Source organism: Molossus molossus, unplaced genomic scaffold (assembly GCF_014108415.1).
Source record: "Molossus molossus isolate mMolMol1 unplaced genomic scaffold, mMolMol1.p scaffold_m16_p_18, whole genome shotgun sequence".
NCBI lineage: Eukaryota > Metazoa > Chordata > Mammalia > Chiroptera > Molossidae > Molossus > Molossus molossus.
Window position 1 is genome coordinate 16,896,313 of NW_023425353.1, and position 25,131 is coordinate 16,921,443.

General features: G+C 40.3%; 1 protein-coding gene across 3 annotated transcripts in view; it reads left to right on the plus strand.

Moving 5' to 3' along the window:
• The window catches only part of ARHGEF3 (Rho guanine nucleotide exchange factor 3), a 286,293-nt gene that overhangs the window by 255,506 nt on the left and 5,656 nt on the right, over positions 1-25,131 (plus strand). For all 3 annotated transcript variants that reach the window (XM_036266162.1, XM_036266163.1, XM_036266164.1), the window contains 6 exons: positions 3,827-3,997; positions 6,919-6,981; positions 8,919-9,015; positions 9,205-9,281; positions 14,996-15,253; positions 21,302-21,472. In XM_036266162.1, coding sequence (XP_036122055.1) covers positions 3,827-3,997; positions 6,919-6,981; positions 8,919-9,015; positions 9,205-9,281; positions 14,996-15,253; positions 21,302-21,472 — 837 coding nt within the window. The remainder of the gene's footprint in view (positions 1-3,826; positions 3,998-6,918; positions 6,982-8,918; positions 9,016-9,204; positions 9,282-14,995; positions 15,254-21,301; positions 21,473-25,131) is intronic.

Consider the following 25,131-nt stretch of genomic DNA (forward strand, 5'->3'; position numbering starts at 1 on the left):
AGACTGCAGCAGAGGAAATCTCCAGTTCTCTGAGAAATACATAAAAATATGCTCCATCTTATCTTCAAAACATGAAACTAATTTAGGATATATAGTTGTTTTTTCTATATAATATATTATTGTTGAGAGTCTGGAAAAGGCATACTGTCATGTCATATACCTTTCTGGGAACAGACTTTTTAGAGGTCAGTTGGGCAGTACATATCAAATGTTAAAATGTTGATTTTCTTAGACAAGGAATTCTACTTAAGAAATCTGCCTTACAGAAGTGCCTGCACAGATACATAAAGGATGTTCACTGAGGCACCTTTTGTAATACCCAGACACTGGAAACGATTTTAATGTCCATCGGTTAGAGTTTGTTTGAATCCACGTGATCCATCCACACATGGGATACTAACTGTGCAGCCATTAAAAGAATGAGTGAGCCCTGGCCGAGTGGCTCGGTTGGTTGGAGTGACATCCTGTATATCAAAAAGGTTGCAGGTTCAGTTCCCGGGCAGGGCATATACTTAGATTGCAGGTTCTATTCCTGGTCAGGCGCATAAGGGAGGCAGACAATCATTGTTCGTTGTTTCTCACATCACTGTTTCTCTCTCTTCTTCCACCCATCTCTTTCTTTCTCTCTAAAATCAATAAACATACCCTTGGATGAGGGGAAAAAAAGAATGAGTGACTTTGGGTAATAAATGTTTTGGAACTAAGTAAAGGTGGTGGTTGTACAATATTGTAAATGTACTAAAGGCCACTGAATTGTTCACTTGAAAATTGGTTACTTTTATGATATGTGAAATTTCACCTCAATAAATTATTTTTTAAAGCATGAGTCTTATTTTTTTTTTTTTTATCCTCACCCGAGGACACTTTTTTTGATATTCTGTTCAGATAGAGGGAGAGGGAGAGGGAGAGAGAAACATCAACGTGAAAGGGACACATCAAGTGGTTGCCACCTGCACGACCCAACCAGGGCCGGGGACAAACTGCAGCCGAGGTACATGCCCCTAGCGGGAACCGAACTCGGGTCTCTCCAGACCGCAGGCTGACGCTCCAACCGCTGAGCCAAACCGGCCAGGGCTAAAGCATGAGTCTTATATACTAACATGGAAAGACATATTGTTAAATGAAAAGAAAACATTCTGTTTTTTGTGAATGTTAGCAAATGCGTAGAAAAGGTTTGCAAGATCTAGAACAAACTTAATAGCATTTACTTCTGGGAAGTGGACTTGAAAAAATGAGGGGATTTGTACTTAATTTTATATACTTTTTTAATGTATGAAAATGTAAAGTTAGCATAAATTACTAACTTTATGGTGGTAGGGAGGAGGGAGTTGGAAGTTGGTCAGGCACTGAAACAAACAGGTGGGAGGTTGATTTTCTCAAGTGAAAGTGGAAAATGTCTTTCGTTTTGAATCTTTTTTTGTGTGTTCCTCTCTTTCTGCTCTTTAACTCCCCCATCCCCCCAGGCTGGCATCAGAACCACTGACTGAGATGAGTGAGTTATTCGATGACTCACTTGGCTTGTTTTGACCTTTCCGTGCCTGTGGCTAATTGATTCTGAGTGCTGGGGATCTGCAAGCATTAGTCTGGTCCCTGTTTTATAAGGGCCTGTTTTCAAGAGATCTCAAGGATTTGTGAGATACCATTAGTGAACTGCGTATTTGGAGCAAGTACTTTCTTGACTGGCCCAGGGCTGGTCTAGCAAACATGAGCTCATTAATGAGCCCAGCCACTCACAGATGCCTGTGCCAGCCTGAGGAGCTGCGTTGCTACTTGCAAACAGAGCTGGCTTCCTGCTGGCAATACCCTGATGCCCCTTGGAAGTTTCTTTTTGTATTTTTCGTTTATTCATTTTTCTTGAATTATAAAAATGTGTAAACTAGAATAAAAATCACCTATAATGTAATCAGGCAAAAACCATAGAATTGCGTGGCGCCCCCTTTATGTCTCTACTCATGTACATTTTCCATAATTATAAACAGTGTCCATATACAGATTTTAATCTTGATTTTACATAGAAGGGATTTTTTAGCTGTTAAAATTATCTCAGAATTGTCTTAATGGCTAGATAATATTCCATCAAGTAGACAAATTATAACTTATTCAACAATGCCCTTATGTTAGTAGTTCTCTTAAATTTTCTTTACTTTTATAAATTTTATTGTTGAATCTCAAAATATTTGGAAGCTACCTCATAATGTCTTAGTGATGATGGAACGTATGTTGCATGCAAAATCAGTTCCTGCCCTTAGGAAGTTTATAGTTCAGAGCAGGTGACCACGAAGTATAATAAAATGTGATTGTTACTATATCAGTTGTATGTCCAAATTGCTCTGGGAGAGGATGGGAGAACATGGGTAAAACCATCCTAGAGGAGGTGTTTGAGTTATATCCTGAGGACAGTTGGGAGTTAACCAGCTATGAAGTGAAAAGAAAAGCTTTCTAGGAAGAGAAGATTTCTTGAAGGAAGCACAGCAGATGGCAAAGCATGATGCATTCAGGGAATGGCAGATAGCCTGGTAGGGCTAGCAATACCCTCCCAGGGCTAGAGAATGGGTGAGTGGCAGGAGGCAATACCAGACACACACACATACATACATACATACATACATACATACATACATATACATGTACATACACATACTGTGGTCAGATTACAAGAGGCATTCTGTGCCAAACTGAAGAGTTGGAACTTCACACTGAAGGCTACAGACCTGTGGCCACTGCCATGGCAGGGAGCACTTGCTGAATAAGAATGTGGTTTTTTAGCACAGCAACGCCTCATTGCTTTAGCAAAGTTTCCAATAAGTGTGTTGAAATCTTCCAGGCTGAAGGCTGAATATGATGCTCACAATTTTCTTCTTTATCATTTGTGTTTGTCAGGAGAAAGCAGTATGGTAGCATGTTTCAGTGACAAGGGTGCACCTTGGGTAGTTAGACCACCCCAATATCTACTGGGACCTCTTTGGAAAATAAGAAAATAAGTTAGGGACAGGCATCATTTGCTTGATATTTAGTATGTATATTAGTTGGTACTTTTAAGTTGACAGAACCTCAACTGAGATGAATGTAAACAGAAAGGGAAAGGTATTAGCCCCTTAATCTAAGAGTGGCTGTTCCTAGCTTCAAGCACAGTGGGATCCAGGGACTCTAATAGAGGGACCTTCTGTCCCTCTACTGGTGTCTCTCTCCATGCTTCATTCTGTGTGTCCCTTTATTCTGTCCTATATCACACAGACTCTTTTTTTGTGACCAGAAAGAGTTACTGCAAGAAACTTCAGCTTATGTTAACCCTTGAGCTCACAATCCCAAAAGAATAGTCTTTCACTTTTTCTCCTATGATTCATGTAACAAATTTCAAGGGATCTATGCCCTTCCCAGAACCAGGGTGGAGGAGTACTCTGATTGGTCAGGTCTGGGGAGCCCGACCAAAGTTAGTGAGACAGGATACCAAAGATAGTGGGATTCTGTTCCTAGAAGGAGGAGAGTGGGAGCACCGGCCAGAATTTGTTTTAAGGACATCTACTGTTAATCATTGTTCTTCTGAGGTGTGGATTTTTAACGGAAAAAAGTAGAGCCCTTTGTGCATGTTGCTGTGCTTTATCCAGGTCGTGGATCCTCCCAGCACAAGTGCGAAAGCAGCCCCTTGCCCAGTTTTCCTTAGCACGTAGGCCCAAGACAATGCCCTTCTTCCCAAAAGGACTTGTGACATTGTCCTCTCTTTCTTGCAGATGTCTGATTTATGTTCTGTCAGGGACAGGAAGCTGCTCAAACGATCCACCCAGTCCTGCTACTGCCCCCGTGACGGTTTCTTTTTCTTATTGTTCAGCGTTCCATTAGCTTCCGCAGCGAGAGCCGTCCTGACATCCTCACCCCCCGGCCCTGGACCAGAAATGCCGCTCCCTCGAGCACCAAACGACGAGACAGCAAGCTGTGGAGTGAGACCTTCGATGTGTGCGTCAATCAGATGCTTCCGTCCAAGGAAATCAAACGTCAGGAGGTAGGCTTGGGACCCACAGAGTTGGCCATGTGTCTGGAGGCAGGCGCACTGCAGGCAAGAGCCAAAGTGTGGTCTACACCCACCCCCAAATCAGTTCTCTATGGCATTTGTAGAAGGACCAATGGGGGTGTCAGACTTTTAAGGAACTGAGGAACCAGCATTCAGCTGGGTGGGTGTGGTCCCTGCTTTAAAAAGAAACTGATGTGAAAATCTGAATTTACAAAGAATTGGGAAATGTCTATTTCAGATCCAGGAATTGACAAAAATAATCATAATCATTTAGTTGTATTTTGATAGCAACTTCTAGAATATTTTAAAATATCCAGTTAATGAAACTTTGATTCAGTTTTGCAGGAAATGCAGTTAATTTTATTCCCTATAAGTTTTCATTAGCCCTAAATGCTATGATCACATTACCCTTTATAGAGAGTTCGTCATGTGCCAGGCTGTGCTAAGCTCTTCAAATGTATATCATCTAGTGAAATCCTTGGAATTTCTATTTCTGAAGAGAACTTGACATTGGAAAAGGGAGTACTTGAACACTTTCTGGGTTTTGACTCAGCAGTTCTTTTCTAGGAATTTATCTGCCAGGTGCACTTATACACAGATAAAAAGATGTATATGTAAGCTTATTCATCACTGTATGTTTATAATAGTGCAGAAAGACCCTGAAGATCTATTACCAGGGACTGGTTAAATAATGAATGTCCATACATGGAATACTGTATAGCTGTAGAAACACATAGAAAGTGTTGATATGTATTGAATGGCTAAGTGGATAAAGCAAGGCACAAAATAGGGTGTAGAGTATGCTACCATTTATATAAAAGAAGAAGAAAAAATGAATGTATGTGTGTATATGTATATATTTGCTTATAAAACCATAAACATTTCTTTAAGGACACACAGGAACTGGTAACATTGCCTCCTCAGAGGAGAACTGGGTGGTTGGAAGGAAGTGAGAGGGAAAATTTTCACTAACTGTGAATTTGTGCCACTGTAAATTTTGAACCATGTCAATGTATTATCTATTAAAAAAGAACAAATAGCCCCGGCCGGTGTGTTCAGTGGTTTGAGTGTCAACCAGTGTACAGAAGGGTCAAGGGCTTGATTCCTTGTCAAGGGCACATACCTGGGTTGCAGGTTTGATCCCCAGCCCCAATCAGGGTTGTACAGGAGGCAACCAATTAATGTGTGTCTCTCACATCAATGTTTCTCTCTCCCTCTCCCTCTCCCTTCCTCCTCCTCCCTCCCTCCCTCTCTCTCTCTCTCTTCCTCCCTCCCTCCCTTTCAGTCTCTCTCTAAAACTCAATGGAAAAAATATCCTCCCATGAGGATTAATTAAAAAAAAAAAAGAATAAATAAAGCATTTATTTGCACTGAAAATATCTTGTGAGGAAATATGGGAAAACCTTAATAATGGTATTATGAGCATTCAAAATGTTTCCTCTTTATACTTTTCTATGTTTTCCAAGTATTAATAGTGTGTATATATTACTTGTGCAACCTTCAGGTGAGGAAAATAACAAGGCACAATGAGCACAAGGTCACCCACCTAGAAAGTTACCGAGCCAGCTTTTGAATCCAGGTCCTGTCCTACTCCAAAGCCCTTGGTCTTCACAGTGACACTGTGTTGCCCCACCACAGTGTGCAAATCCCAATGTGGAGTTCTGTGATTTTCCTCTTCTGGGGGTCACATGTGGTCAGTCAGACAATCAGGCCTATGTACGTGAGCTCTAGCAAAACAAATGTACAAGGAAATCTGAGAACAGTCCAAGTACAAGCTAGTTAATTATGTTGTGCCAGTCCATTTCCTGGTTTTGATAATGCTCTATGGTTATGTAAGATGCCACCATTGGGGGAAGCTGAGTATTCCATGTACAGGACCTCTCTGTATTATTGTCTTAACTTCCCATATGAGTCTATAATTATTTCAAAATAAAAGGTTAAACAAAATAAAGTATCAGGAGGGCATGGCATCATGGCCTTACTGGGCCTTGGGAGGGACACCATGGACTGTCCCCCAGCGAGTATTCTGCCTCCACCTGTTTGCTGAGAGCACACTTGGTGTCCCGCACTCCACCGACCCAAAAATGGAGGGTGTTCTCCACCCTGCTCACTTCTTCCCTGTAGTCTAAGAGAAATGTAGTAGTCCTCAAACTAGCACCACATAGTCTTTTAATAATGTAATATTTGCCACAATTTAGACTCCCAGAGGAGTGAAAGAGTGTTCTGCACACCATAGCTTTTAAATGCTGATACCTTAATAGAGCCAAATTAGAAATGGTCTCTGTACACACTCTTGCACATAACTGGCTCCTATAATTTTATTTATTGTGCTATGTAGGGCTGTGAAGTAATTTAGAATGAATTAATTTCACCAGACATTTAGAGTGATAAAAGTATTAGATTCTTCCTAAAATTTCAGCCTCAGGACAAGTGGCTGAGAGGAATAAAATATTCTGTTGAGATTCACCTTATGTTGAGTAGAAGGAAGGCCCAATTAATAATACTGCCATGTCCATTACTGAGAACAGACCCTGAATCATTTACTATGATTGCCACTCACAACAAACTCATATCCTTGGCTCACGGATTTATTTTACCTAAAATAGTTTCCTCTTGTTTGGCTGCATCAAAGTTCTATAACATGAAAGATGACTTGTTGGATTGGAAACATATATGGAACCTCTTTATCCCACAAACAGATACGCACATTATTCAGACGTTTTGCAAAATTGTTCCTTGTAGGTTTTAGCCACTAGATGCATTTGCTGCAGGTTAATTTAACTTTTTAAGAATTCTTTAAAAATACTTAATAAGTAAGTAGATTTGGAGCTGTGAGTTCTGGAACCGGCACTGTTTGCATTTGGTCTCATAAATGAAAGATTTCAGCGGATGTGTTTTATCTTTTCTTGCAGGCGATCTTTGAACTTTCCCAAGGAGAAGAAGACTTGATAGAGGACTTGAAATTGGCGAAAAAGGTAAATTTCAATCTAATGGTCATGGGAATCACTTCTTTTTTTTTTTCCTCTAAGTAATTTCACAATTCTATGATTGTGCTTTATGAGCACTGTTTTTATGACGGGGTCATCCAAAATTGAGAATAACCTGCACAAACCAAGCAGTGAGAAAATGGCTCAAAAGAAGAAGGCTCTCTGGATGTGGCACCTTTAGGAGTCCTCTGCATGTTTCTGATGCACCTCAAAGAATACTTCAGTTTAATCAGAAAGTGCTGGTGGAGGCCTAGCTTTACGTATGTTTTGTTGTTCTAGAAGTTTCCTTATCCATGGGAGAAAATGTATAGATGGCCTGAAACTGGAACTGTGTCTTAGAAATAGTCATTTGAATTTCATAAGTTGATAAAATGGTTGCGTCAATTGCATACTATCATGTAAGTGAGGGGCTTTAATATGGAAATTAATTTTTAACTACCTTGTGGGAAGGTAGATGAAACCCATGTTTTGTAGCCTCTTTAGTCTTGACAACAAACCTTCCTCAAACATCTATCCCTTCCAGCAACTCCTGACTCCCCCACCCTTGGAGGCTAAAATCTAGACTTCTTCTGAGATACAGCCTCCTCAAAGAATCACAGGGTTAGAAAGATGCCTCCCTTCTTCGAAGTGTCCTTTAGTCTAATTTTCTGCTCATATGAACTCCCATCTGAACCTTCCTGAGAGGTGGTCAGAAACTAAGTTCTAGGCAGGATGGAAAGAGGAGGAAGATGGGGAGGATATTTAACTCTAGGAGACATCTTGCTGGTCATAGGTCATAGGTGCAACTCCTCCATCCTGCATCAAGATTTACCAAATTCAATGAGGGGAAAGCGGGGGGGGGGGGGGGGGGGGGGGGAGGGAATCTGTAATACTTTCAACAATAAAGATTAAAAAAAAAAAGATTTCCTGCCCTGGCCAGTTTGGCTCAGCGGTTAGAGCGTCGGCCTGCGGTCCGGAGAGACCCGGGTTCGGTTCCTGCTAAGGGCACGTACTTCGGTTGCAGTTTGTCCCCGGCCCTGGTTGGTCATGCAGGTGGCAACCACTCGATGTGTCCCTTCAGGTCGATGTTTCTCACTCTCTCTCCCTCCCACTCTATCTGTACAAAAAATGGAAAAATATCCTCGGGTGAGGATTAAAAAAAAAAAAAAAAAGATTTCCAAAACCCAAGTGCCTTAAGATGTTTCACTGCCATCCTTTTGCTTATGATGTCCTATGTTCCTGGAAACCCTTCCCTTTTCTTTCAGCCATCCATGTCTACTCATCCTCTAGGAACAAGCTCAAATCTCAGTTATTCTTCAACAATATTTACTGCCTCCTTCTCTGTGCTGGTCTTAAAAATCTCCCTCGACCACTCCAACTTTAATTCCCGGACCCTCTAGAACAGTTATGATTTGATAAATTTTTGCTGCCATGTGACATGACCCGTATTTTTAATCTTGAACTATTTTTTCAACATATATTTAAATTCCCCTGTGTTTTCTTATCTTCCTAACCATCTTTATAAATCTCCTTGAAGGCAGGAACTGTGCCATTTGAGTCTGTATTCTATTACAGTGCCCTGGGAATAATTGCTCCTGTTGTGTAATTATCATTAATAAGAGGTGGTAATAAAGTTAATTTTTAAAACATACAAATCAAATCTTCTCTATACTTAGGATTTGTGCCCTTTCCTAGATCTATGATATACTAGAATAAAAAAAGCTCCGTAAAAATTTACTCTGGTTTATTAACAACCACAAAAGGCTCAAGGCAATGGTGGAGTCCCATCTGCTCCAGCCACACCCATCTGCTGCAGCATTATGGGAGAAGTGGTTGGGCAGAGCCAAATATTTTGTTATTCTTTAGGGCCTCTCAGAAGCCATTTACATTAACAACTTACTTCTGGTTTTAAATGTTTGCTTCCATCTCTTGTGGTTCTTGTGCAGGCTTATCATGACCCCATGCTGAAACTCTCCATAATGACAGAACAGGAGTTGAATCAAATTTTTGGAACACTGGACTCTCTAATTCCTCTACATGAAGGTATAATTTTGTTCCCAGAATGAGTTGTGACTTGCAGCCTTAATTGACTTGTCTTATACAAGTCATGATTATTACATAATCATGACTTGTATAAGACATGATTATGTAATAATGTTAGTAACTCAGAATCTACATCCAGCCTTGTTCGTATTTGAATGCCTAACAAAATAAATGTTGTTTGTTTACCAGAGCTCCTGAGTCAGCTTCGAGATGTTCGGAAGCCTGATGGCTCAACTGAACACGTCGGTCCCATCCTCGTGGGCTGGGTAAGAAAAGTTCTCTGGTCTTGACTGGTGATAAATTTCAATGATTTAAATGGAGTTTCATTTTAGGTAGAATTTTTTTTTTTTTCTTTTTTTTAGCAAACACTGGTTTCATACCAGGAAAAAAAAAAAAAAAAAAGCAAATTACTAGCAAAAGTTATCATCATAGTTAGGCTATATCTCTTCAAAACAGGAAAACAATTTTTTTCTTATTATAAATGTACTGCATTTAAAGATAAATACTGCCCTGGCCGGTTTGGCTCAGTGGTTAGAGCGTGGGCCCAAGGACCAGAGAATCCCAGGTTCGGTTCCCGCTAAGAGCTCGTATCTCGCTTGCAATTTGTCCCCGGCCCTGGTTGGGGTTGTGTGTGTGGCAGTTGATGTGTCTCTCTCACGTCAATGTTTCTCTCTCTCTCTCCCTCCCGCTCTATCTGAAGATAAATGCAAAAAAAAACGTCCTCAGGTGAGGATTAAAAAAAATACTTTAAAGATAACATACCCTTTTGCAATAAAATGAAGTCACATTAGTTAATGTTCAATTCAGGCCAATTACTAATATAATCCAGTAAAAATTTAGGTACATATTTCTGTCTATTACCATAAAAAAAGCTTTTAAAGATTTTTTTAAATATGTTTTTATTTTTTAAGAGAAAGAGAGGAAAGGAGAGGAGAAACATTGGTGTGTGAGAGGAACATCGATTGGTTGCCTCCTGTACACACCCGACCAGGGATTGAACCCACAATCTGGGCACATGCCCTGACTGAGAAGCATACCTGGGACTTTTCAGTTCATGGGACGATACTCAACCAACTGAGCCACACTGGCCAGTGTCATAAAAAATATTTTATTCAGGCTGTCATAAAACTCTTATGGTCAAATGTAGTTTCATAAACAAGGTGATAACTAAATGTTGTTAATATTTAGCAACTTCATAGGAGAGCCTGGGTATTATGCTGACTTTCATCCCAATATAACCCCCTTCCTTTCCTAATTAAATCAGCTGGGACCTTAGATTAGGGGTTCTAAATTTATGGTTCTGAGATGAATTTGTGTTTTATTGGGTACATAAGGTAGTTGCTCATTTGATTTATTTTTGACCAGGCATGTACTCTCTATTTTGCCCCAGTCCCCATCATTCCTATGGTATGCTTCTGTTTCCGTCTGTGAATGCTTGCGTGGGCTTCCCTAGTTCCAGCTGTTTTCCATTGGTTAGGAAGCAAGTAATGAAAGCAGATTACTTTGATGACTTCTTCCACACAAGGTTAGTTCTCTCTTCCTTCTGACCCACATAGTGATCTAGAAAAACAAGCAGATGGTGCCACAACAGCAAGTGTTATAGTTTTTCCACTGTTTGGAGAGTGTTATGAAGATTATGAATTTTACTCTCACCGTGGGAGTTCTCTCTATCCAGTTCAATTTGTATTTGAACCTTCCTAAAACCTTCTAGTTCCTAACTTATGCTCCTCAATTACTGCCTTGATCCAGAAACTTAGGGTCTCATGACTTAGCTAGCTTTCGTTCAGGAGCCCATTTTAGCCCTGAGGCTGAAATATCCCAAGGGTACATGAAAGGCAAGTCATGTTCTAAGATGAATAATTTAGAAAATGTGCTTTAATATTTCAGGAGAGGTCATTCATCTTATATTTTTGACTTCCATTTTATTATAAGCCATGGTAGATGTTTTAACTTCTTTAGCCCACAAAGAAATTTCTCTAAAGAGAGCCAGACAGCTGGAGACAGAGAAGGTACAATGAGAAGAGAGGGTTTGCCTCACTATGCTTAAATTTCTGAGTCTGTGGATTGCTTTGATGGGAGCAAAGGGACTAGTGAGACCACACTCCAGACTTACCATGGTGGCTGCTCTGTTTCTGATGAGATGGCAATATAGAGCGACATGGTTTCCTTAGACACAGTGTACAAATTGTCGGTTTATACCAGAAGCAAATGTATAGGCATTTGCATTGTTATTAATTTTTTTCTGAAGGAAATGTTTGTTATTTTTATTAGAAAATTGGCTTGATCTTGTAGCTTTTGCAGTCCTTTTGCAGTACATAGCCAAAGGAAGTGAGACCATGCCAGCTATCTGGGTCCTTCAGACATGACACGGGGACTTGCAGGTTGAGGAGCAACCTAAAATTAAACAACTGGCTCATTGTTGCCAGGCCTCATGAGAAATGGTCCTTATTTATCAGGCTGACTAGATGTTAAATGTTTTCCCTCTTTTAACTGCAGATGTGTCCTTGCGAGTGGGAACTATAAACCAAGGGGTACATCTGTTTGAGTTCTGGTCTTTTTAACAGAACAAAATAAACATCTTAGTGGACTTTAAATGAGAAAAGTCAGAGCCCATTTGACCCATGAAAAATTGATTTATTTCCCCCTAAAGGAAAAAGTGAAAAAAACAAACAAACAAAACCCTTTTAAACAAGTGAGTCTCCCAAGTGGGTTAGCCCTGGCCAATCCTTTTGACCTTAGAATGAATCAAGTACTTTTACTTTGAAGACCTTATACAGAGTGGTGGGTGTTTGGGGTTTTTGGGTTTTTTTCAGGGCACTATCCTGGTTACTGAGTACCAGTCTCCCTGATGGGTCATCCTGCTCTCACAAGCCTCGCCTGTCATAAAGGAACAACTTCCCCAGTGACTAATCTTCATGCTGACATTTTTTCAGTAATAAAATAATTCATAAGCTCTTCAAGGCAGCAAGTTCTCATGTTAATTTAGGTTCTAATTAAATTTTAATTCCAAAGAGAGAGGCAGGGTATATGGAAGCAAAAAATATAGATTTGTTCTGTCGCTTTTCACGATGTTAGGGCGATAGAATTTCTTTTTTGAAAAAATGAGAGTTTCCCTTATAAATTCTTTCTTGATAGTCTATTTAAAGAGATGGTGTGTTCAGAGTTTTGGGGGTGGGATAGGGAGAGAACACATTTCAGGTTTTATCTGCAGCTAATCAAGTAGTCTTGCTTCTCCAAACCACAGTTTCTTCAATAAAAATATTCTAGGGATAAATAATAATAATAATAATAATGATAATAGCAGCCAGTACTTACTGATTCTTAGCCAGGAGCCAAGCTTGTGCTACACTTTGTATCTGCCTTATTTCATTAAAGGATTGAGGACATTAGTATGTGCATTTTGTAAGTGGAGAAAGTAAGGCTCAGAAGGGTCACCTGACTAGTAACTGTCTGAGTTAGGCTTTAAACATGATTCTCCCTGGTTCCAGAGTCTGTCCTCTTAACCACTACGTTATCTGTTGCCTCTCACATTTCACATAAGTACATGTGTATGTAGTTAGGAACCAAGATGTGGCCATTCTTCATTTCCTGTCTAGCAATAGATAACTTGTGGCCTTTTGTAGTCAGTGGACTGAACCAGAGAGCCTTTCAGGTCATGCCCAGGAAATGAGCACCCTGTCAGGTGTGAACGCAGGACCAGAGCCGGATTTGGTTGCCATGGCAGCAGGGGCACCAGGATCACAGAGAGTAATGACTCATTGGACAGCGAGCAGCAGAGTCTTTGGGGGTTCCTCAGCAGTTTACATCCGATGGTTACTGATGATTTGTTTCTCTATAATGAAAACATTGGGCATTTTCAAGTCTCTTTAAAAGGCGAGGAAGTGGAAATGAAGTTGAGAGGGCCTGAGGCTCCTTTTAATTAACTCTGAAAATCTAAATTACAAGCCACAATACCACATCTGGGTGTGTGTGTGTGTGTGTGTGTGTGTGTGTGTGTACATATGCACCAATTACCATTACTTTAAAATACAAGGTCAAGGAAAGAATTTCTGCAGCTCTTTTTTAAACACAAATAAAGATTTTTCATAACATGTAAGGAAGGTAGACATTTCCAAGGAATGTTAAACTCAACAGTGAACTTTTAAGACATTACTGCCTAGGCATCTTGTTTTGGTTTCAATCACTGAGAAAATAATTTCAGTAAGAGGTGTAAAAGAAGTAGCAGAATATTTAAACTTTGACCCACTGTTCAGATGTTGCCACAATATATTTTTAAGCTATGTTTTCAAACTAATGTTTCTATCTAATCTGGAAATCCATTAAACATTTATTTATTTGTTTATTAAGAAAACAAACTTTCCTATCTAGTAGGCCCAGTGCAAAGTACTAAGGGTGCAGAAATGAAAGACCCTGTTGCCACTGTCTTACACTAAATTCCTCTGCAGAGCCGGTGTCGTGGTGGACATGGCTTCGTAATCTGAGGGAAAGAAGCACACAGAAGGCCTTTGGCTGCATTTTATTGCCTCTGGGAACTTTCTGGAGGCTGACAGCCTGTGCATTAAGATGCATGGTCTAGGGTGCCACTTTGGGGGAGGAGTGGAAAAGGAAGATGAGCAGTCCTTTCTCTGAGTCTCTGACTCCATGTTTGCATGATTGGACTGATGGGACACATCGAAGAAATTAGTATTTTTCCGGAAGAAGATAATAGAGTTGAAGTGTTCCAGAGTCTTTACACTGAAATTGTTCTTTGCATGGTATTGTGATGGTAATCATTGGGTAGAGTCAAGAATGATTTCTGGCCCTGGCCAGTTTGGCTCAGTGGTTGGAGCATCCACCTGCGGTCCGGAGAGACCCAGGTTCGGTTCCCGCTAAGGGCACATACCTCGGTTGCAGTTTGTCCCCGGCCCTGGTTGGTCGTGTGGGTGGCAGCCACTCGATGTGTCCCTTTCACATCGATGTTTCCCTCTCTCTCTCTTCCTCTCTCTCCCTCCCACTCTATCTGTACACAAAGTGGAAAAAACATCCTCGGGTGAGGATAAAAAAAAAAAAAAAAAAAAGAATGATTTCTGGCCTGTAAGAACTAATTTAAAATATTTTACTAAATGCTTCTTGTTTCTAATATTTTACTAATTACACTTTGCTTTAACTTCTTGGAGTTGTTTATAATTGGCCCGCCTTGGAATCTGTTAACCTTAAGCTAAAGCAGAGTGCTTGCACCGAGCCGTGCCAAGGGCTGGTTACGAAGTCCGACTCCTTGCTTTTCTTTTTATGCCACTAAGTCTTCTAGATAACGTTTCTTATGAATAATTTTAAAAGAAAATATTTTAATAGGCTTTCCCCATACCAGATACTTTTCAAAGTTTAGGGAAATTATAAACTATGCATGTGCAAAAATTTTAGTTCTTTTGTTTCTAGCTTAGATTGGCAGAAATGCAAACTAATTAGGATAGGGGTCTTAACAATCAAGAAAGGAAACATGCAACTAAGACAATTACTTCATGCAACAAACCAGAACCTAAAAAAACTGTCCATTACCTGCCATTTTTATTTATTTTTTTTTATTTCTCATCCTCACCAGAGGACACTTTTTTTTTTTTTTTTTTTTTTGGCATTTATCTTCAGATAGAGTGGGAGGGAGAGAGGAGGAAGTGAGAGAGAGAAACATCGATGTAAGAGAGACACATTGAGTTGTTGCCACCCACATGACCCAACCAGGGCTGGGGACAAACTGCAACCGAGGTACATGCCCTTAACAGGAACTGAACCCAGGACTCTCTGGTACACGGGCCGAAGCTCTAACCTCTGAGCCAAAACGGCCAGAGCTTACCTGCCATTTTGAAGATGCAATTGGTCTTGCAGAAAAAGGAATGTTGGCCAGGTCTGGAGATCAGTTAGGTTTCGTTCAGTCCCAACAAGTGATGTTAGTTTGTCGCTTCAGTTATTTTAACATTCCAACCCTCTTCTGATCTTCCTTTCTTAGCTGCCTTGTCTCAGCTCCTACGATAGCTACTGCAGCAATCAAGTAGCCGCCAAAGCTCTGCTGGACCACAAAAAACAAGATCACCGAGTCCAGGATTTCCTTCAGCGATGTTTAGAATCCCCCTTTAGCCGCAAACTAGACCTCTGGAATTTCCTTGATATTCCAAGAAGCCGCCTGGTAAAATACCCTCTGCTTCTTCGAGAAATCCTGAGGCACACACCAAATGATAATCCAGATCAGCAGCACCTGGAAGAAGCTGTAAGCTTGTTTCTTTCTCTCTTGCCTTGTTATTTTCCCCATGTAATAGTAGAGGAATAATAGGTCAATGGGTAGACGAAGGGTCCCTGGGTACATGGGATTCAGGAAGCTTGGGTTCCAGGCTTGGCTCTGCCATCAACCATATTTTGATTTTGCAAGTCACTACTACTCTCTCTGTCTCCGTTTCCCAACCTAGACAATTTAGTGTTTACCTGAAATGCACACTAAGGTTCCTTGGATTCTAAAATTTTTTGATTCTGTTATCTGTTTGTTACCATTGCTGTGAGGGTTAAAATCTTTGTGGAGATTTTAACTTGAATATCTTTGTTTAGTTGGCAAGTCAGAGTTGCCTTTTACTGAAGCCTCAAAGCCCATTTTTGAAGTCAACACCCATTTAAGATTCAGCTCCCTTCGACCTCCGATTGCAGTGGGCATCCAGTCTTGCTCATCACTGAATGTTTATTGAAATGAGGAAATATGGGTTCTTCCCTAGTGGCCAGAGACCAGGAAAAATGGGATCTGTCATGAGAATATTGCAGCCTGTGAGCATTCTGCCCAGAAAGCTGGGTTCTGTTTGGGGTGCCCTGTGGGATAGGCAAGGAGAGGGCAGGCCAGGAGGAGCAAATGGCCTGAGCAGCGGTGTGACAAAATGACCTGTCCTGCTTGGAGAACGCCATGGAGCAGTCAGCCTGAGGTTGAGGATAATCTGAGGAAGCAGTGGGAGGGAAGGCAGAGGATGGGGGTTTATATATGACTAGAGAGGGTTTAAAATATCAGTTTGAGACATTTTTTCTTGTGTTTTGTTTTCTAAGTAGCTGGGATTCAGGGTTTAAATCTCAGCTCCATCGCTGACAAGCTGTGTAACCTTGGACACATTACTCTCCTGGTCTGTAGGACAGGGGACAGAGGAGGAAGAGACTAGGGAAGTCTCTCGGTGCAGCTGTCCAGGCGTGCAGTCATGGGAGCTGCTCAGGCAGGCGGCAGTGGGGATGGAGGCAAAGAGCCCAGTTCACAGGGCTCCTTCCCTGGCTGGATCCGTGACGGGACAGAAGGAGGATGTGCGTAGATGAGTTGAAAATCAGAAGCCTTGAATCTGCTGATCAAACTGCCTATCTCCTCCCAAAGAAGGGTTTAATAATAAGTAGTAATAACAACAACAAGAATAATAGTAATGCCTGCTGATATTTCTTGAATACCTAGTAAATCAGCTTTATGTAATTGCCATATAGGTGTATGTCTTGTTTAATCCTCATAGTAACCTATGAGATAACTGTTCTTTTTTTTTTTAATCCTCACCCGAGGATATTTTTCCATTTTTGTTCAGATAGAGTGGGCGGGAGAGAGAGAGAAACATCGATGTGAGAGAGACACATTGACTGGTTGCCTCTCACACGACCCCGACCAGGGCCAGGGATGAACCGCAACCAAGGTACGTGCCCTTGACCAGAATTGAACCTGAGACTCATTGGTCTGCGGGCCGATGCTCTAACCACTGAGCAAACCGGCCAGGGCAAGATAACTGTTCTTGTTAGGACCGTTTTCCAATTGAGGTTTGGAGGGTAAAACAACTTGTCAGGTCCAGAGCCAGCAAGTGGAGATTGCAAGTCCCGTGCCTTTTCCACTGCTTTGTGATCCTATACTGTGGAGCCGAAAGCTTGGCCACTTTGAGCCCTGTTGCCTTTGGAATTACAGAAAGCTGTCTGTCCACCAGCCTTTGTAGAGAGGCCTCCCTAGTGCAGAGCTGGCCAGGTGCTTCCATGTAGGGATAGAGAAGAATGAGAAAAGACTCTTCTGATTCATGAGGTGTCGGGTGTGCCAGCATGCCAGACTGGACCCCCAGGCCAGCATGATGAGGGACACAGGCACCAGGGATGAGACCCATCTCACTTCATCATGTCTGTTTTTATTACTGGGAAGAGTGCAATAGATTTGCCTCCTCTCCATTTTCATCCCAGCCAGTGTGTGGTCTGCAGGAATGAAAACAGGGAGCTCATGCTAGTCTAAATAATTACGTTTTATAAAGCACACAGCCTGTTTGGAGTTTTATTGTGAAGATTTCTTCTTTTTAATATGCGGCAAGAAAGAATAATACTCTGTGTATAAAAACACCCAGTGAGTAAAGTTTGAATTAAAAAACAGGGAGATAAGCCCAGCCAGTGTGGCTCAGTGGATTGAGCATTGACCCAGGCACCAAGAGGTTGCCGGTTTGATTCCTGGTCAGGGCACATGCCCAGGTTATGGGCCTGATCCCCAGTGGGGGGCATGCAGGAAGTGGCCAATTGATGTTCTCTCTCATCAATGTTTCTCTCTCTCTCAAATCAATAAAAAAATTTTTTAAACCCAGGGAGATAAGAAGATGATTGTTTGTAATAAGAAAGGGTGCACCAATTTCCCTAGTGCATAAAATGTTGACACTGCACCTAGTAATTCAGGCAGATTTGTGCACGAAGCATGGTAAACCTCCTTTTGAAAATGTCTGCAAATCAAGTCTTCTAAATGCCCATTTACACAATATAGGCACAGCATTTTTTAATCTTCTTTTCAAAATCCTTGTGGCATTACCCCAGATGAGCAGAACTATTTAGCCCTGCACTCTTGGGTGCATGGTGAATGTTTGATAAACATAAAACCCACAGTACCAGTGTAGCTTAACTTATATGTTCCCTGAATAAATTTTCCACTTATAAAAATTTAAAAAGTAGAGAACTCGAAGTAAATTGCTTCTACACCGAGCATTTAGTCCTATGATTTAGGTCTAAAGAAAGGTCTTGCTTTTAATGTAGTGTATAAACTACCACAACATTAATAGAATTTCTTAATAGTGTTTTAGAGGGTTGATAGAAATTTCCTCCAAATAAGAACTTCTTAAAATAGGACTTTGGCTATTCAGATATTCCACAGAGCTAGTTGTTTGACACTACATTCTCAGGATTGTTTCAGACAGAAAATGATCCTGCAGACCATCCCTTCCCTCTGCCCACCACTGTTCCCCAACTCCTTAAAAAAAATCACTAGAATCTATGGGAAGAGCAGTCCTGCTTTTGATGCAACAGCAGGGAAGGCTGCTATTCTGGGTTCATATCAGGAGCCTGTGAGTAGATGATATTACCACACAAGGGACTAGACAGACAGGGCTTTCAGATTCCATTCTGAGGATGATGACTCCAGCATATGTGGGCGTACTCCCTGTTCTGTTACCAGGTACCTCTCACCATCTCTCTGTACCAGTCCCTTCCCTTTGGTTTGAACCCTGAATGAGAGATGCAACAATAAATTTAATTTAAATGTACAACTATCATGACTGTTTGCTATTGGCAATCTGCTATATTTACTCTATTCTGCATTGAAATTCTGCAAAATAAATTCCTCTCAGGAACCAGTGCAGAGAGATTAAATTCAAAATAATTTTTTTAATAAAGCAGACCCAGAGTTCTATTATAAATGTATACATAGAATATGGAATAACACTGATGGTTTCCATTGTTTTTGTCTCTTTATACTTTTTCAAACACTAGAGAAAGAAGCACCATTTGAAAGTAGTCATAGCTTCCTGAGGAGGAACCTGTAGTGTTTGAGTTTGTCAATCTTCATGTGATATGCCAGCTCTGTTCCTGAGTTAAATTAGGAAGTGAACACAGCTTCATGTCCGTAGCACATATTCTTTCTGGCTTCCTGGATACTTGCAGGAAACTCAGAAAATTGACTCAAATACTGGTTTAGTTTCCCAGGTACATCTAGTAATAATTAACTTATAGATGAGTCAGTAATCAATGCTAAGATCTTTAAAAGCAAGGAAAAATAGGAATTTTACAACATATTAAAAATGTAGTAAAGGAAAAGGATAAGGTAGGCATGAAGCAATTGCTCAGATACCTCTCACATATTTTAAACTTCCTGAGTATAGAGACCCTCTCATTTCTGTGAATGGCACCACTTAGTTTAACAATGAACAGATGCTCAACTAACATTAGTTTAATTAAGTTGAAGGATGAATCATAGCTTAGCATATTTTGTGCGATTCCTTTTTTTGTTTGTTTTTCAAAGTAATGGTAAATAATCAGTCATCTTTGAAAACCAAGAAGGGGGAAAAAAAGAAAGATAAAGTTTGTATACCAAAGCATTCTATTATTATTTATTTTGTGTTAATAAACTTCAGATTAAAAATGATGTATTATAGAATTGTACACCTGAAACCTATAAAATTTTATTAATGTTACCCCAATAAATTCAATAAAAATAAAAAATGTTAAAATAACAGATTAATTTCACAGGATTTATAGTTAACATTAGGTTGCCATCAAAGGCCAAAAAGATTCTTTCTTGGCACATTGAACCTGTATTTATAAAAATAATGTTTTTAATTATTGAAGTAATGCTACTAGCATATTGAGAAATAGAGAAAAGAGTAAATAAATGATCTTTGAAATTCTTAATAGCCACAAAAGTGCGCAGATTATGCATCTGTTCATAGGATACCGTCTCCGGGCTTTAGCTCAGGTCGGTAAATCTTCTGTAAAACTTCTGTGGAAGTTCCAAGGTTACAACTGGTAGAAGTTTTTATCCAGTTGCTCTGAGCAGAAGGTCATTTCACTAGCATGTGAAAAGTAAGCACTTAACAATCTTAGAGATAATTCACTACCGCTTTAACACATTACAAGACCTGGTAACTTTTTACTGAGTAGGATTCTCTTTTAAAACCTTGCTTTTCAGCCCTGGCCGGTTTGGCTCAGCAGTTGGAACGTCGACCTGTGGTACAGAGACCCAGGTTCGGTTCCCGCTAAGGGCATGTACCTCGGTTACAGTTTGTCCCTGACCCTGGTTGGTCGTGCGGGTGGCAGCCACTCGATGTGTCCCTTCGCATCAATGTTTCTCTCTCTCTCTCTTCCTCTCTCTCCCTCCCACTCTATCTGAACAAAAAATGGAAAAACGTCCTCAGGTGAGGATAAAAAAATAAAAATAAAAAAATAAATAAATAAATAAACCTTGCTTTTCAGATTGGTTGGTTTTTTTTTTTCATTAAGTGAATGTGACCAGGAAGAGGCCTTCTTAACATTTCTCATCTGTTTAAGTTCTTCTCAGTTGATTCCAACACAAAGAAGATGGGACCTGTGGTCTTTTCACTATTAGGGGACAGAGGACCTCGCTGAGGAAGTAATTACTTTGTCATTGATCGACATCTCAGGAGGTTTTACTCAACAGATTTCTTGTTCTTTCGTTTTCTAGTATTTTCTAACTTTTAGATGTATGTATGTGATAGAACAGCACATCAGAATAAATGCCCACCGATCATGTCTCAGTGCTGTACTGCTTTTGTGTTGCTTCATTTTACAGTAACAACATTGCATCCACCACTGCTTTGATATCCGTCCACCCCTAACTTGTTCACTTGTACTGTTGGCATGGGCATGAGTGTGTATAGTTTTTTTAAATGTACGTGGAGCATAGTAGCTACGAGTCCTGCACGTCAAAAATGGTACCTTTGATCTTCTCAGATAAAATTATTCATCAGCATTTGTTTTATATATAATACAAATATTGCCCTGGCCCGTTTTGTTCAGCGGTTAGAGCATCAGCCCGCATACTAATGAGTCGCAGGTTTTATTACAGTCAAGGGCACATACCTCTGTTGTGGTTCGTCCCTGGCCCTGGTCAGGGTCATGTGGGAAGCAGCTGGTTGATGTGTCTCTCTCACATCAATGTTTCTCTCCATCCCCCCCCACCCCACTCTATCTGAAGATAAATGGAAAATATCCTTGGGTGAGGATAAATATGTATATATTTATACATACACACACACGTGTGTGTGTACAAATAAATATATGTGTCTATATGTGTATCTATATGTGTGTGTATGGATGGATGGATAGACAGATAAATATAGTATATTAAAAGCATTTATTTACTTTTTCTTTTCCCAAAGCTGCAACATAGATAACAGAATCTCAGAATTAGATCCAGGTTTATCTTGGTGGCATTCTAGACTGAGCCCCTGGGACTCGTTGGTGTGATTGGCTTGCTTACATTCACTATACTTCTTTGTTTCCATAGATAAACATCATTCAGGGAATCGTAGCAGAAATCAACATCAAGACGGGGGAATCTGAATGCCGTTATTATAAAGAACGACTTCTTTACTTGGAAGAGGGCCAGAAGGACTCCTTGATCGACAGTTCAAGAGTGCTATGTTGTCATGGCGAACTGAAGAACAACCGGGGTGTGGTAAGTGGTTACTCCCCTTCTCTGGTCTCATCCTGGGCCTCCCGCAACACTTAATCCATTTGATGCTGAGCCTTCTGTTACTATACCTTCCCTACCCGGGGTCACATTTCTTAGACAAAAAAATGGCTTTTCCCTGCCCTGGCTGGTTTGGCTCAGCAGTTAGAGCATCAGCCTGTGGATCAATGAGTCACAGGTTCAATTCCGGTCAAGGGCATGTACCTCAGTTACGGTTCATCCCCAGCCCTGGTCGGGGTCTTGCGGGAGGCAACCAGTCAGTGTGTCTCTCTTTCTCCCTCTCTCTTCCTCCCACTCTATCTGAACAAAATGGAAAAATATCCTCGGGTGAGGATTAAAAAAAAAAAAGGCTTTTCCCATGTCTTTTATATCAGATTCCCACATATATGGGTATGTATAATTATATGCATTTCTTATACATTTATATATTATATATATAAGTAATATATATTATAAATACATGTTTATAATTTATGCATTTGCTATATAATTTTTAAAAATTGTATGACCAATACATAGTCAGAAAGAATTTTGGTAACCAACACAGAGTTGCCAATTTATATTTTGTTTGATCATAACCTTCAAAAGCAAACACAGAACAGTTATCTCCGCTCACTTTGATACAGGAAACAACAGGCAACCTCAGAGAAACAGCTCTTAAATTGAATGTATTTAGCTTTGTGAGAAACTCTTTTCTTTCTTGTGGATTGGTACCCATCTACAGACTGACACTTTGAGACTAGTGTTTTGTTTTTTTTAATAATAACCTACATTTCACTAGCTGTATATCTACCTCTGACCTGTAGATACCCGATTCCCTGGCTTTCATTCATGAGTAGATATTGAAATTGTTCTTCCTCTCCTTGGACAGATCTCCCGCGTTGTGCTTACTGCAATGGGTTGCAGTTCTCCGTCTCCCTATCAGTATCTTCCACTGTGTCCTACTCCTTTAGAGAGGAGACTGTGCCTTGTCAATTCCCAGTACTTATTATGGGGACCTGTCACATGCAGAGACACTCAGTGATGTTGAGTGAATGAGTGAGTGAATGAATGTATGAATGAGGGAATGCTTGTATAAAGAAAGAATGGATTTGCCCTGGCTGGTGGCTCAGTGGTTAGAGCGTAGGCCTTCTCACTGAAGGGTCACGGGTTTGATTCCTGGTCAAGAGCACATACCTGGGTTGCAGGTTCAATCCCCAGCCCTGGTCAGGATATATGTGGGAGGCAACCAATCGATGTGTCTCCGACATCAATGTCTCCTCTCTCTCCCCCTCTTTTTCCCTCCCTCCTTTCCACTCTCTCTAAAAAAAAAGGATTTGAATTATATGAGAGTTCAAAGTTCATTCAACTGACCAGGCTAATTAATGCTAATATGTATGCGATATGTTATAATTTTTATGTTATAATATAAAATATATTTGTATATAATATATACATTTTATTTATACTATATATTTAAATTCAGTGTTGCAAAAGAGTCTCTACTTTGATTGTATTTAATCTTCAATATCTTGGAATGAAAGCCAAAACTATATTGAAGAGTTCTTAAGAAAGCTATGATGGTCCAAAGGATATCATTTTGACCTGAACTGTGAAGTGGCATTTAAGAGTAAGCTTGAAATGTTACTTGAAATCTTTGAGTACATGTCATAGCATCCATTATCAGTGCTGCTGGATCCAACCAGCTGACATGCATTGGCGGTAATGAGACCTCTCACAGGCCACTGCTTGAAAAGTGTTTCTCTTTAACTAAGGAGTGACCGATTGCTAGAAAGCTGCATTTTGCTTCTTGCTTACCTTCAGAAAGCACTGGTGGACTTCTAACACTGGATGCTCTGGCTCTTTGACCATTCTTTCTCAGAAGCCCTGTGGGAAATTGTCGGGAAGATACATTGCTCCATGGGATGAGGGCCTATTCTCTTTCTGTCCATCTGTCAAGGACTGAGGCTCTAGTTGGACAGGTGCAGGGCATTAAAGGTTAACTCTAGTTCATATGGCAGGCAGACAGATTTTTGAGAACAGAGGTAGTAGTAGAGATGGGAGGTTTGTTTTAGTTTTTATTTTTTTCCCCCAGTAGAATTGTAGAAGTCATTATAAACAAAGTCGTGTGTCAGGAAAGAGCTCAATAGTTGAGGGCAAAAAGAAGCAAGAAAATTAAGAACAGGAATCCTCAATGAACATCCATAAGTAAGGGATTATAAACCTTATTAAAGATTTCCCAGATACAGTATGGAGTTTCCTTTTGACTCAGAGATCCCACTTCTGGGAATATATCCTAAGAATGCTAAATCACCAATCAGAAAGAATATATACACCCCTATGTTCATAGCAGCACTATTTACAGTAGTTAAGATCTGGAACCAGCCCAAGTGCCCATCAGTAGATGAGTGGATTAAAAAGCTGTGGTACATTTACACAATGGAATACTACACAGCTGTAAAAAAGAAGGCTCTCTTACCCTTTGCAACAGCATGGATAGACCTAGAGATTATTATGCTAAGTGATGTAAACAAGTCAGAGGAAGACAAATACCATATGGTCTCACATATGGAATCTAATGAACAAAATAAACTGATGAACAAAATAGAACCAGAAGCATGGAGACATGGAACATACTGACAGATGTCAGAGGGAGCAGGGTAGGGAGAAGGAACTGGAGAAAAGAAGGCGAAGAGATTAGCCAAAGAACATATATGCATAGCCTGTGGACACAGACATGTATGGTGAAGGCCAGGGGAGGGGGTGTAGGGGCTGGGTGGAGGTGGTCAAGGGTGGGGGAGACATCTGAATAGTGTCAACAATAAAAAAATTTTTTTTAAAGATTTCCCAGGTAATCTGCGTTCAAACTGCCTACCTTGGCTAGATTGATTGAAGTAGAAACAGTGTCAATATCTCTGATGTTTAGTGTGTACAATGACCAACCCCTTCTCTCCCTTGCCCCTCCCAAAAAAGTTTTAACACATTCTTTGTACCATCATGCCCCTAAAAAAAGGCCTTAACTTGGTTATTTTGTGCTTTACTGTGTTTTTCAATTCTTTTAAATGCATATTTAATCATTTTGATAAACATAAAATTTCACTCCTCAACCCCTGCCCCAATACAGAATTATTTGTGTTTCCACCAGCCATCATGGGTTGAGCTTTAGTTTCTGCAGTTTTTGGTGTGCATATGTGTGTGTGTCTGTGTCTGTATGTCTGTGGCAGGGTGGGGGTAGGTCTCATTTCTCCCAAATATAAAATTATCTGATAATGCTGAACGTGCTTCCTCTACCCCAAATCAAGATTCTAGATGGGTGGAAAAGGTGAAGGGAAATAAGAAGTACAAAATTCCAGTTATAAATTAATTAACAGTATGTAATGTATAGCACAAGGAATATAGTCAATGATATCATAATAATTTTGTATGATGACAGATGGTTACTAGACTTAACGCAGTAATCACTTTATCAGGTATATAAATGTCAAATCACTATGTTATAAACCTAAAGCAAGTGTAATTTTGCATGTCAACTACACCTTAATAAAAAAGAAATTAGCCTGGCCAGTTTGGCTCAGCAGTTGGAGCATCGGCCTGCGGATTAGAGAATCCCGGGTTCAGTTTCCGCTAGGGGCCTGTACAAAAAAATAAAGAAAAAGAAAATAGCC